The 14982-nt window shown below is 41.1% G+C and overlaps 1 protein-coding gene across 1 annotated transcript in view; it reads left to right on the top strand.

Annotated features, from left to right (window-relative positions):
• Nucleotides 1-1623, top strand: part of FAM135B (family with sequence similarity 135 member B) — a 166278-nt gene extending 164655 nt beyond the window's left edge. Inside the window, exons 19-20 of the mRNA XM_081952314.1 lie at nt 1-57; nt 727-1623. Of these exons, the coding sequence (XP_081808440.1) occupies nt 1-57; nt 727-932 (263 nt within the window). The 3' untranslated portion in view covers nt 933-1623. The remainder of the gene's footprint in view (nt 58-726) is intronic.
• Nucleotides 1624-14982: the final 13359 nt, after the last annotated feature.

The raw sequence follows: 14982 nt of genomic DNA, 5'->3' as shown, positions 1-14982 counted from the left end.
CATTTCATTCTGCAAGAATCGAGATGTGTAAATCTGCCTTGAAAGACAGACATACAGGTGAGGGTCTCCTTGGGTTGAGGTTCCCACCACATTCGTTTTAAATTTCTAAGACTCTTTTATCTCCCTAAAAGGAATTAGGGCAGGCATTTGGCAAGCTAACCATAATTTTCAAGAATAACCTCCCCCTATTCCTGAAGAGAAACGTTTTCGATCCATGTATACTTCTACCTGTTCTAACATATGCCAGTGAAACATGGACTCTAACCTCAGAATCGATACAAAAATTATGAGGGGCACATGGAGAAATCCATGCTCGGCATCACATCACTGCATTCATTTTGAAAAGTAAACTATTCTACCCATCCTTATTTTCCTTTCATTTCCAGAATATACATGTGGGCCTCCAATCACATTTTTTTTCCTTAAAGTTCTCTTGAAGGATATATGGTGTCAAATTCGATTTCATTGAGGGTTGCATCAGGGTTGTTTTTGACCTTGGGGACCAGGGTGGGGGTGGCCAGCTTGACGGCACTCGTGCTGGGGGTGTTTGTGGTGGCCCAAGCACTCTGCTAGCGAAAACAGGCTGCCAGGCTCCAATTTTGGCAGCAATGGACTTCTGCAGTCATCTACCAGCAAAAACAGAGTTCGGGGGGGCTGCCTGTGCCCTCCCAGTTCATGATATTGCCCAATACGTGATGATGTTATTTTTTTTTTCAATTTTCCAAGGTCCTGTTTATACTGAGATGATCAACAACCTTCTGCAGCCCGTCGTGGGAGCGAAGGATTGCACATTAATCCGTCACAATGTATTCCATGCCTTGCCAAACACAGCTAATACGCTGATTGGGCGCGCTGCCCATATAGCCGTGTTGGATTCTGAACTATTCCTGGAAAAATTCTTTCTCGTGGCAGGACTCAACTATTTTAAATAGTACCGGGAGCCTCAGGGGAGCAGAGGATGCTTTGCAGAAAAAGGCCACCATTTCTGAATGAAGGAAGCGCTATATTACCAGGAGAAGAAGAAAAAAAGAAATGGCATAAGCTAATGGTGACATAGTAAGCACATACTCATACCCTATTTATGTGGGGAAAGAATCAAGTGCTTCAGTTATTAAGCATTCACGGGGCCAACTCTTGGTGCTTTTGAGAAGATGGAAACATCTCCACATTCAGTTTCTTTGTCCTTTCTCTCTTGGGTCATCTAGAATTGGTCTTCAAATGTCGAGAGTTGGATTTCAGATCTGGCTCTTTATATCTGTGATGGGATCAGTAAAAATTTTTCCCTTGTCACCTTCATTAGAAAACGCTTCTAAGCCTAACCTTGGTTAAATGAATGTTGATCGCTGAATAGGCTTGCCATTTCATTGTGTAGGTTAACACATGCCGATGGAAACAGCCACGAAGCCCTGGTAAAATGAAAACTCTGTAAAATCTGGTTGTGCATTGCTATATAACATGGTACAGACACATGATCAGGTCCTGAATTTTAAGAGTAGGGGGCCAAGAAAGAACAGAACATAGCAGAACAGAATGGAAAGCAGAGTTGGAAGGGACCTTGGAGGCCTTCTAGTCCAACCACTTGCTCAAGCAGGAAACCCTATATCATTTCAGACAAATGGTTGTCCAATCTCTTCTTAAAAACTTACAGTGTTGGAACATCCACAACTCCTGGAGAAAAGTTGCTCCACTGATTAATTGCTCTCACTGTCAAGAAATTTCTCAGAAAATTCTAGGTTGCTTCACTCCTTGATTACTTTCCTTATATTCCATATATTAGTGAATGCAAGCTATTATGAGTTTTCCTTAATGGAGTGGCATCAAAGCCAAAAGATTTGTTTCCCTGATCAATTGTTCTAACTGTCAGGAAGTTTCTCCTCAGTTCTAGGTTGCTTCTCTCCATGATTCGTTTTCATCCATTGCTATTTCTCCTGTTTTCACGTGATTTGGAGAATAGCTTGACTCCCTCTTCTTAGTGGCAGCCCAAGAGATATGGAACACTGCTATCATGTCACCCCTATAACTTCTTTTCATTAAACGTGACTAAGTTGGAAGGTATGCAGATTCAAGCAAATTGATCAAATACTGCAGTATGTCCACCAACATTATTGTTGTCGTTAGTTGCAAAGTCATGCCTGACTCATCGCGACCCCATGGACAATGTTCCTCCAGGCCTTCCTGTCCTCTCCCATCCTCTGGAGTCCATTTAAACTCATGCCCACTGCTTCACTCCATCCAGCCACCTCATTCTCTGTTGCCTCTTTCTTCTTTTGCACTCAATCTTTCCCAGCATTAGGATCTTCTCCATTGAGTCCTTCCTTCTCATTAGGTGGCCAAAGTGTTTGAGTTTCTCTTCAGGATCTTGCCTTCCAAAGAGCAGCCAGGGTTGATTTCCTCTAGGACTGACCGTTTGGATCGCCTTGCAGTCCAAGGGACTTGCAGGAGTCTTCTCCAGCACCAGAGTTCAAAGGCCTCCATTCTTTGGCGCTTAGCCTTTCTTAGGGTCCAACTTTCACAGCCATCCATTGCAACTGTAAAAAACAGTTGTAGGTTGACAAATTTTATCTGAGAATTTTTATTTATTTATTCATAATATATAAAAGACAAAGAAAAATGGAAAAAATAAGGGAAGGAGAAAGAAAGTGTAAGGTAGCAGAGGGAAAAGGAAGAAAATGCATTGACCTCTGACTCTTTTGAGCATAGTACAAGACAAATTTTACCTCAGAATCTAAAGAATGAAGAATATGCACCCTCTGTTACCTGAAGGGCAGGGACGAATCTTGGATGATGCTAAAAATGGCATCCTCAGATACAAAGGCCTTTTTTAAGGCAACATGGCATAATTCCCCCATTTGCACTGTCTGAAAAGAGCTATTGTAGAAAAGACAGGCACAGAAGGGGACTAATCAAAGTGAGGCTGAATAATATTTCAATGATAAACCATCAGAAAATCCCAGAGCTGTAAAAAATAAATATATATTCCAAAAGAAGGCAATGTCAAACTACATCCATGATGCTGCAAAGAAAATAACAGAGATTTGTCTATGTTGTTGCTGTGAATTGAGCTTGACTGAAGATTTTTTCCTCTTTTTTTTAAAAAAAAGAACAATTATATGTTTAAGTGAGCAGTGAAGATAAAGCTTGGATATAATATATAGATGACTATGGTTGCGTTCACACAACTCAAATCTGACTGCTCAATTATCCAAAGAAAGTGTTATCCTGCTAGTAATTACTGACCTCTTGGCTTGACCAAAGTATTATGTTTGCATAAATCTAGTAAAACTGAGGACACAAATAGTGAAGGGAGAGCAAATCATGTAACTAGTTGACCTGTAAAGAATAATTAGTCTCTATAGGCTGCCTTTTGTTGCCAGCTTGAAAACCTTCTCTTGGATCAATCAGGGACTTTGTGGGGTCCTCGAGATCAGCAAGACGTAGTCTTCCTGTTCACCATCTCTTCGGGATGGTTTAGATTGGACCACCCAGCCGCAAAAGTATTGGCAGCGGATTCGGAGCATCGAGACCGCACATCCGTACCATCACGACGTTGGCTCCTCCTCAGTAGCTCAGATTCTTGTAGAGAGCTTAAGCTTGCAATAAATCTTTATACTCATTGAGCTGCTGACTCTCCTGATTGCCCCCGTGCTTGACAGACTCCACAAATACTTCAGTTCTTTGCGCTATTCTACTCTAGAGACAAATATGCTGGACCCGTGGATGGCCAATTGTGCTCTGATATCACAATACAATTTTGCAAGAAGGAGAAACTCTCGTTTCACTTACAGGTAGCCCTTAAACTTACAACCATTTGTTTAATTATCTTCTGAAGTTCAGAATGGCACTGAGAAAAGTGAATTCGGATCAGTTTTCGAACTTACGATCTTTGCAGCATCGTCACACGATGAAAATTTAGACATTTGACAACTGGCATGTGTTGATGATAGTTGAGTGTCCCTGGGTCATGGGATCACCTTTTGCAACCTTCTGAGAAACAAAGTCATTGGGGGACCCAGGTTCACTTAACAACTGTGTTACTAACTTGACAACTGCCGTGATTCACTTAACAACTGGAAGAAGAAAAGTCGTAAGATGGGGCAAAACTCACTTAATGACCGACTTGCTTAGCCATGGAAATTTTGAGATCAATTGTGATCATAAGGGCCACCTGTATTTAATCCTTTTCCCTTTTTCTGGACGTGGCTACTCTCTTGACCTCACAGTAGTCTAATATAATGTCTTTGAGCTTCTCTGAATAGAGTTGAGAAAAACAGAGATCTTTTAATTAAGATATGTTGTCATTTTCTAAAGTTTGCTTTTGTGGCTCTTTGTGACACCCATTCACACTCTCTTGCCCTATTAAATAATAATGTACGTGACATGCACAGTACATTCCCCAATTCTACCTTAGAGTTATTCATAGCACCATTCAGTGATCACAGTCTTGATAGATTCGGAAGTTTATCTTTTCACTGCATGATGTGGGACAGCAGGACACATCATTGTGTGTGTCTATTAGACTCATGTCCATAAACTATTAGTCCAGAAAGGTGTGACAGTCCACAAAATGTGCCCTATGTTAAATCATATTCAAACTAACACACATTGCATAGTCTTAATGTGTTAATATCTTCAAGTCTTTCAAAAGATATCAGATTGTGTACCTATACCCACTCAGTATTTACTGGTCCCATTATCCTGACCATGGATCACAGATGTCAACCATCTACTAACATCAGCAAAAGCTAGTATTTGTAGAAAAGCTTCCTGTTGATCCTAAATGGACCTTCTCTCTTTCCAGCAAAGAAAATCCATGGATCTCGGACATTGTTTGCCAAATCCAGAAATTCCCTGTGGGTCATTTGCAGATTTCTCTTATTTCTTAAGAACGGATGTGGATTCTATCTTCACAAATGCTGCCACCATTGTGTTAAATTTATAGGCAATAATAATCTGGTCTGCTGAAAATTTTCAGCTAACAGATTTGGTTTTTCCCCCTCTGTTTTTTTTTAAAACTGGGTTGTTGGCTTTGTAAAGACTATTCTATAAATCCTGTCTTACATGAACAAAATAAACAATATTTATGCTAATCTACTTGTACAAAAACCTTACAAGATACCTGCCTTGTACAGAAATAAAAACATTCTAGAATTGTTGAAACACTCCTAAGACATTATATGGCCTCCTTTGAAAAGGCTTTTAAGATGTTTCTTTCTGTGTTAATATGATGTTGTTAATTTTTTTCAACTCAAATGTTGGGTGAGCAGTTACTGTGTCTATGTCCTTGGATGTCTTCATCAACAAATGACTTATCTGATCTTGTTTTCTCTTTCTTTCTTTCTGTCTTTCTGTCTGTCTTTCTTTCTTTCTTTCTTTCTTTCTTTCTTTCTTTCTCCTCTCTCCCTGCCTCTTTCTTTCTTTCTTTCTCTTTCTTTCTTCTCCCTCCCATTTCTTTCTTTCTTCTCCTCCCTCCCTCTGTCCCTCTTTCTTTCTTTCCTTCCTTGCGTCTTTCTTTTTTTCCTACCTTCTTTCTTTTTCTTTCCTTCCTTCCTTCCTTCCTTCCTTCCTTCCTTTCTCCCTCCCTCTCTTTCTTTCCTTCCTTCCTTCTTTTTCTTTCTTTCCTCCCTCCCTCCCTTTCTTTCTTTCTTTCTTTTTTTCTTTCTTTCTTTCACCTGTATATTGCAAGTTGGGGGGAAATTCTATAAATAATGTGGACAACTATTTTAAGCTTTCAAGTTGACCTGGTTACAACAGAAGCAGGTAAAACATCTTATATATTACATTGAATGTAGGAAAATTAGAGAAGTGTGAGTCCTCATTGCTCTGTCAGCCTGGCTGCTTCCTTGCAGGCATTTCATGACCAAACTACATAACATTATCAATGCTAGAAGAGAGTGGGGTTTGGCTCTCTTGCACTGATCGTTTTAATGAGTTAGTAATGAAATGTTTGCAAGAAAACAGCTCAGAGAGTGCCGAGGACCTCACAGTACAATCCTGAGCTACAAATATTCTCTTCTATTGGTAATTAAAGAAATGACAAGCAGCACAGGATCTTACTTTTGAATAAATTGATCTGTGATTGTAGGATGACAATTCCATAAGGGTGGAATGCAGATAAACATGTCTGAACAAAATGCAAACCAGCAAGCTCTCCATTCTTCTTCCAAGTATGGATGACATCAGCCTTCTAATGTATCATATGATGCAGACTGGAATATATATCTTTACCTGCTACTGGTGAGGTTGTGATCCACACATGTGCAATATTTTTCCCACCTGCCAATATCTTTGAGTTGTAGAGTACGTAAGGACATCTGTCATTGTTGTAGAACTTTGACTTGAGGCCTAAGGAGAGGTCGTACCAGGAAATCCACCACAACTCCTTAGATAGGAGAACAATATATACATCTCTTTTTTTCTCCCTTTATTTGTCTATTTCATGATTTTTTGCCTGACCAATGACTCTCCCAACTAATGCAGACCTCTCCATGGGATCATGCTAGTGAAACTCAGTGGAATAATTGGAACAGGCTTAGAGAAAGGGCTTTTAATGGTCTAAAGCAGTTTTTCCCCACAGTCTTGACAAGTTTAAGACATCTGGACTTCAATACCCAGAGTTCCCCAGTTAATATGCTGGCTTGGAGAATTCTGGGAGTTAGTCCAGACATCTTAAAATTGCCAAGGCCGTGAAAAAAAACTTGTCTAAAGGACTATCTCTGAATCTTGATCACTCTTAAAGCATAAGAGCATTTGGTCCCTCACCTATCCATAATTGAAGATGTAAAGCTTGGAATGACACTGTGAGATTTTAATGCTTAGGATTTATTGTGATGATATGATAAGGATAATGATGATGACAACAACAGAATGGTTATAATGATGGGGGAATCGACCTATGACATAATCAGCAAGGGACCCTCTTCAGTGCCAATATGGTTCAAGTATTTTTCTACATATGCTTTATGGTGACAATTTTCGTGGCTTGCATAGGGTGTAAAGGAAATGTCAATAAAATTATTTCCTTCCTTTTGTCTGGAGGTGCACAGTTTCTTACAGAGAGTTTCTGTATATATTGGATAAATTGAATTTATTTGCCCAGATGGACAGATAGACAGATATGGAGGGAGGGAGGGAGATAGAGACAGAGACAGAGATGGATGATAGATGGATGGATGGATGGATGGATGGATGGATGGATGGATGGGTAGAGAGATAGACAAGATAGATAGATGATTGATTGATTGATTGATTGATTGATAGATAGATAGATGATAGATAGATAGATAGATAGATAGATAGATAGATAGATGATAGATAGATAGATAGATGATAGATAGATAGATAAATAGAGATGATAGAGAGAGAGAGAGAGAGAGAGAGAGAGAGAGAGAGAGAGAGAGAGATGATAGATAGATAGATAGATGATAGATAGATAGATAGATAGATAGATAGATAGATAGATAGATAGATAGATATGGATATGGATATATAGATGATGGATGGATGGATGGATGATGATAGATAGATAGATAGATAGATAGATAGATAGATAGATGTAGATGGATATGGATATATAGATGATGGATAGATGGATGGATGGATAGATAGACAGATAAACAAGATGGATGGATGGATGGATGGATTATAGATAGATAGATAGATGTAGATGTAGATGGATATGGATATATAGATGATGGATGGATGGATGGATGAATGGATAGATAGATAGACAGATAAACAAGATGGATGGATGGATGGATGGATGGATGGATAGATAGATAGATAGATAGATAGATAGATAGATAGATAGATAGATAAATAAATGTTTAATATTTTATTTGATGATTATGATGATGGTAAATAGAATATTCTACCCAAAAAGTTAAGCCTTTACTCCAACATCAAAAAACCAACCAACTATTTGAACTTCCAATATAATCAATTCCCAAGTTGCTCATCACAACTTTATAGGTTAATATTCATAATAAGGAAAAGAAATAGAAGAAGGAATCATCATCCTCGTAAACTGGGCAAACCAGTAACTTTGACAATCAGCTGAGAGCGAACCAGGTCGCTCGGACGCTCAGGGGGGGAGCTGCCTGCTCTTGCGCTATATTGGTCTGTATTTCCTTTGTTTTAAGCCCAGCTGATAGACGTGGCAAAGCGGATTGCCACGCCTCAGCTGCTTTACTCGCCGGGGCTACAGTAGAAGGTAAGTTTTTTAGCTGTTTCCAACAATTAGCTGTTTCTTATGAAGCACGTGTGAAGTGCACGCTCAGGAAACTGATTGTTACACCGGTTGAGTTCCCACTACTGGCCCCAGCCTAAATCTGTGCTAAACGCTTTGCTTCTGTCACACAGAATAAATAAAAGATATCAAATATATCAACTAAGGGATGGCATCAAAGCCACGAAATGTGATCATACTGCGGTATAACACACTATTCTTGGAATACTGCATCCCATTCTGGACACCATGATATGAAAATGATGCTCACACCCTAGAAAGAGCGCAGAGAAGAGCAAAGACGAGAAGAGGTTGGGAGACTAAATCATATGATGAAGGAGCAAGGTAGTTCTAATCCCATAATGGCAAACCTATGGCACGCATGCCACAGGTGACACAAGGAGCCCTCTCTCTGGGCAAACAAGCTGACGCCCCAGCTCAGCTCCACCACGCATGTGCACTCCTGCCAACCGGATGATTTTTGTGTCTCTGCTGCGCATGTGTGTGGGGGTTGGTAACATGCGGGAAACATGCTTGCATGCACGGGGGGGAGGGGGTCGCATGCATGCATGGGTGGCAGGGGGGAGTGCCAGGAGGCTGCAGGACAAAATGAGTCACAGAGGGGTCATGTGCACATGCATAGCGGGTGAGGGGAAGCATGGGGGGATGCACACATGCATTATGGGTGTGGGTATTCATCCACATGCTGTTGCAAGCCCACGCTTCCAGCACGCAATGACAAAAATGTTAGTGATCTCTGGTGTAGTCTAGTGATGGGTCTCAAAATTTTCTAGAACCTCTTCTGTAGGTGTAGCCTGCTTTGTGGGACTGGCTTGCTGACCATGTGACCAGGTGGGAATGGCTTGCTGGCCATATGACCAGGTGGGAGTGGCTTGCCAGCCATGTGACTAGGTGGGCGTGGCCAACTTGTAAAATGTGGTGAAACTCACTTAACAACGCTCTTGCTTACCAACCAAAATGTTGGCTCAGAAACTCTGGCATTTGAAGCACGCAAGTCTTAAAGCTGTCAAGTTACAAGACCCTTGCACCCCTAACCCTTTAGGGAAAAAAAACCCCAGGGGTGTTCAAACTTGACAGCTTTAAGACTTGTGGACTTCAACTCCCAGAATTCCTCCTCCCGTCATGTTGGCTCAGGAACTCTGGCATTGAAGTGTGCAAGTCGTAAAGCTGTAAAGACCCTTGCACACCTAACCCTTTAGGGAAAAAAACCCAGGGGTGTTCAAACTTGACAGCTTTAAGACTTGTGGACTTCAACTCCCAGAATTCCTCCTCTCACTCTTCATCTTGATGATGTGTAGACGGGGGGGGGAGGGAGCTGGAACCGGTTCTAAACGGCACTGTAGATTTGTGGAACCTCTTCTATAGAAGCGGTTAGAACTGGCAGGAACCCACCCCTGGTGTAGTCTAATAGAAAGATTATGAGTGGCATGAAAACTGTCTTCCAGTACTTGAGGGGCTGTCACAGAGAAGAAGGGGTGACCTATCCCCCAAAGCACCAAAGGGCAGGAGAAGAAGTAATGCATGGAAGTTTGTTAAAAAGAGTCCCAACTTAGAAGGAACAAGACATTTTATGAACCTGAGAACAATTCGTCATTGAAATAGCTCACCTCCCAGAGTTGTAGGTGCTCCATTCCTGGAGGTTTTCAACAATAGATTTGACAACTATTTCAGGATGCTATAAGTTCTCCTTCCTTTAACAGGGGATGGCAATAGAAGACCTCAGAAGTCCCTTCCATCCCTATGATTCTGTCTTTTATCTTCCTTGTCTTTAAAATATTGATCACTCCATCTCCAAAGTGCTGGAAGAAATATCCACCTGGTTCAGCTCCAAGCCGAGAGAAAGACACTGGAAACATGGAGGCTGATTGAAAAGAAGGTTTAATGATGAACAGCACCACTAAGCACATGGGGTTGAGAATGAGGGGCATGCATACTTTCTTTGGGCTTTGTATTTGAGCTTCCTGTTCCTGTGCAAGGACATGTATCCTATTGGCTTTTGTCAGATTCCCATGGGGCCGTGTAGCTGGCTCTATAGGTTGTCTGAGCTAGGTTTGGTTGAAGTTTGGAGAGTGACGCAATGTCCTTAGGCGATTGTGCAATGTGGTTTAATCCTATTATGTCTTGAAGGGTTATGTCTTAATCCCATCATCCTGGAGCTGAAGGTCTTTTGTTTTGTAGTTAGGATGGCCCAGTCTCTCTTAATGGGCACAAAATATCTGCTGGAGACAGGGAGCTGGGCGTCAGGGTTCCAACAGATGTCCTAATTAACCCATGAGCTTCAAGCCAAATTTCAAAAGAAATCCAGTATTTATTAGGAGCAACATGTCAGCACTGTTCCTGAGTGAACTCAACTCTGCCACATGTGATTTACAGTTCAACTGTGACCCTATTTCTCCCCTCCTCCCAGAGTGTGTCATTAATCACATCGTCCAACGAGGCACTTTTCACGGGCTGTAAAAACCGGCTCTGGTAATCTGAGATCCAACCTTGAGAAAGGTATGCATGGAATGTTCTTCTGAACGTGGCTGCTGAACTGCTCCATCAGTTGTCCCCTCTTCCTGCCCATGGCAACTCGAGAGCAGACCATGGATGGGTTGTCTGCTAAAGCAAGGTCATGGCACACACTTGAAAATAAACCAGGAAGACTGTAATTCGGGGGGGGGGGGGGTGTCTGTCTGGCAAGAACAAAGAATGCTTCTCAACAGGAAGTATGCATGTGTAAAGCTTGTAGCAATTATGGTTAGTTAGAAAGTTGATAAAAGTAACAAGAATTAGACAACTTGCAGACCTCAGCTAAAAGTTGAGAATAGAGATGGCTGTCAGAAAATGAAATGGGTATTAGATAACTCCTGGGACATTCATTAGCCAAGGCTTAGGAATAGGGACAGCTAGAGACCAATAGAACACATTGTAGAACTATTACTAAAATGTTTATTAGATGATATTTCTGGTTATCTCACCTTGTCCCGCCTTCTCCTTTAGTGAAGATGTATAAAGCTTTCTTAATCCTTTGTTCTTGGTTCTTGGCCTTTTGACCAGGAACCCTTTTCCTTGGAGTCCTTCAACAAAAAGCAATCAGAAAACCTGCACCTCGTGTCTGGCGTCCATCATTGGCTTCGGCACCAGCCTCAAACTCGAATTGGGGACAACACAATGATTGCTTTCTGAGTTGAGTTTCTGAGTTTCCCTTAAGATGTTTTTTTTTGGGGGGGGGGAATATTAGTGGAAATATTTTATCCTGCCTTTTTAAAAAAAATATTCCTCAAAATCTTTCATTCTTCTAAGAGAGGCATGGGTGCTAACTCTCTACAAAAGGATTTCGAGTGACTTGTACCTTTATTCTTTCAGATGAGGAAGGTTTATTTGAAATCCAGGTGCAAAGATTGTTCGCAATACACTTGGTCTGGCGAGTTCTTGGTGCTGGAGAAGGCATATAAAATATATATATGGTGATCCTGCATGTTTATCTGAAAGAATAAGAAAAGCCCCTGTTTCCAAGGAGATAAATAAAAGTAACAAGCAAAGCTATTTTCAGATGCCACAAGATGGCAGTGCTTCTTCACTTAAAATTGCCAGATGTGTTATTTTGGGACTACTCTAATATCCTGCACAGATAGAGTTTTCCATCATTATTTCTATCCGCAGAGGGATAACTTTCGAGAGAGAAATGAGGCTTGATTTCCACATTCCCCAAGGTCTATTAAGTTTTCTATAGGGATTTTCCATTCCCTGGTTGATCAGGCTGAAAACAGATTCGGTTTGAAATCTTGAAAATGCCTACTAATGAAAAAGAGCAATAGTTTGATCAAAAGACCAATAAAGAGACCCAAAGAAGAACAAAGATAAAGATAGATGTTCTCATCACACATATGTGCTAGTTGTTCCCAACTCTAGGGGGCGGTGCTCATCTCCGTTTTAAAGCCGAAGAGCCAGCGCTGTCTGTAGATGTCTCCATGGTCATGTGACAGGCATGGCTAAATGCCGAAGGCGCACGGAACGCTGTTACCTTCCCACCAAAGATAATTCCTGTTTTCCTACGTGCATTTCTAATGTACTTTCGAACTGCCAGGTTGGCAGAAGCTGGGACAAGTAACAGGAGCTCACTCTGTTACGCGGCTCTAGGGATTTGAACTGCTGACCTTTTTGATCAACAAGCTCAGCTTCTTAGCCACTGAGCCACTAAAGAACAAAGAGGAGGTTGCAATTTGCAGCCTTCAGATCTTGGCCTTCTCACAAAAACTTCAACCAACAAGTTAGAATGTGGGCAAATCAAACATCTGCTTTATCATGAGCAGATAATCTGAAGTCCTAGAATTCCCCATACTGGCTGGCTAGGGAATTCTGGGAATTGAAGTCCATGGGAATTAAATTTGTCAAGATTGAAAGAAAAACACTGCCCTTAGAGAAGAGTTTCTCATCCTTGTCTTATTTAAGATGTGGAGATTTTAATTCCCATAATTCCCCACTCAGCATTCTGTCTGGGGAATTCCGGGAATTGAAGTCCATGCATCTTAAACTTGCCAATGCAGGAAAAAAAATCTCCAAGCTGGGACGAAGGTGTTGGAAATAAAATGGAGGCTGACTCGATGCAAGGAAAGAAGGTTTATTTGGTTTCCAGAAACTTCAGTGACAACAGCAATGTTCCTGGCATGTCTGACACCTTGGATGGATTTTTATAAGGTTCTGAGATGCTCCTGGGGGTTGTGCAGGGTAGTGGGCCTTGTGTCTTTTGCTATTCTAACGGTGGTGGGTTAATCCTATTATGCCCTAAAGACTACGTCCTTCCTTAGAATTTGGGTGGGGAATGTAGATTTTAGGAGTCTTTGTTTTTCTATTTTTAATATCTTCTGGGGAAGCTGGGCTGAAGGTGTTTTGTTTATGAATAGCCTGACCTGGATTTTTTTAATGGGCACAAAATATCCATTTCTAAAGAATTCAGGCATCTGCTGGAGGCTGTTTCCTGTAGCAGGAAGATTGAGGCTGCTTTCTGCCTTTAAGAGCATGTTTCTCCATTTCCACTTTGAGGGGAAAAATAATATTTTGCCTCTCTTAATATTAAAATAAAGAATATTTTAATCTGGGGGAGGAAGGGCTTTCTACTCCAAAGTTGGGAAACACTGCCCTAGAGAAAAGAACAGTGTGAAGGAGCAGTTGCACAGATAGCAATGGTGTCAAAACCTAGAATCTGAGCTTGTTGTGATGACCTACACTGACAATTTAAAAAAAATCTTTCAAATTTGAGGGATCTGCTGGTTCCCCCACTTTCTTCAGTTATGCCTCCAGCATCCTGAGATAATCCAGCCCCAAGTGAACCTCTATCAATAACAGAAGGAAACACATCAAAGGGCCAGGAGAGTGGATATATACAACACAATAGTAGAGTTGGAAGGGACCTTGGAGGTCTTCTAGTCCAACCCCCTGCCTAGGAAGGAAACCCAATAACATTTCAGACAAATGGCTATCCAACATCTTCTTAAAGACTTCCAGTGTTGGGGCATTCACAACTTCTGGAGGCAAGCTGTTCCACTGATTAATTGTTCTAACTGTCAGGAAATTTATCCTTAGTTCTAGGTTGCTTCTCTCCTTGATTAGTTTCCATCCATTGCTTCTTGTCCTGCCCTCAGGTGCTTTGGAGAATAGCTTGACTCCCTCTTCTTTGTGGCAACCCCTGAGATATTGGAAGACTGCTATCATGTCTCCCCTAGTCCTTCTTTTCATTAAACTAGACATACCCAGTTCCTGCAACCGTTCTTCATATGTTTTAGTCTCCAGTCCCCTAATCATCTTTGTTGCTCTTCTCTGCACTCTTTCTAGAGTCTCCACATCTTTTCTACATCGTGGTGACCAAAACTGAATGCCGTATTCCAAGTGTGGCCTTACCAAGGCATTATAAAGTGGTATTAACACTTCACATGATCTTGATTCTATCCCTCTGTTTTTGCAGCCCAGAACTGTGTTGGCTTTTTGGGCAGCTGCTGCACACTGCTGGCTCCTATTTAAATGGTTGTCCACTAGGCTCTATCTTTAGAGTCCTTAGTTGAATAAAGAGTTAAATATCTGGAGAGCGTTACAACTGAACACAGGTGCAAAGCAATAGATCTATGCAGGGCATGAGCTATAATTTGGGGAAAGTGCCTTGGAGTGTAAACATAGCACCTGTCTTCAGCTCATTAAAGCCACCTTGTCATTTCTCAAAATCATTTTTCATCACAGTTGAAGAGGTTGCTGGAAAGACCTGCATACAGGTGTTACATGCATCAAAGCATCTGTCTGAAATCAAATCTGAAGCCTTGCACAACCTTAATATAGAGTAGCTGGAGAGAGAGATACAAGCTATGCAGCTGATGCGTACCCCAAATAGCCTTTCTAATGTCCAATGGCATTGATGAAGTTTGTAGTGAAACACAGTATATTCAGTATATTCTGTATGTGCCAAGAACAGCCCTGCGTGCAGTTCCCTATTGAAACAAGATACAAGAGCACTAAGAATCATAATGGCTTTTACGTGGAGGAAAATCCAGACTTAAGACTTAGTTTTAGAATAACTTTCTTGTCACTTTGAATGTACATTAATCGGCATACATTAAAATGAAATTTCATTGCATGTGGCTCTCAAAGGGTCACTACCTCTAATATACACTATAGAAACATGACAAAATACATAGATACATACATACATACATACATACATACATACATACATACATACATACATACATAATACCAGAGATGGGATT

This window comes from Natrix helvetica (genome assembly GCF_964273705.1).
Source record: "Natrix helvetica genome assembly, chromosome: 4".
NCBI lineage: Eukaryota > Metazoa > Chordata > Lepidosauria > Squamata > Natricidae > Natrix > Natrix helvetica.
The sequence above is the reverse complement of the archived record's forward strand: the minus strand, read 5'-3'. Positions and strand labels throughout refer to the sequence as shown.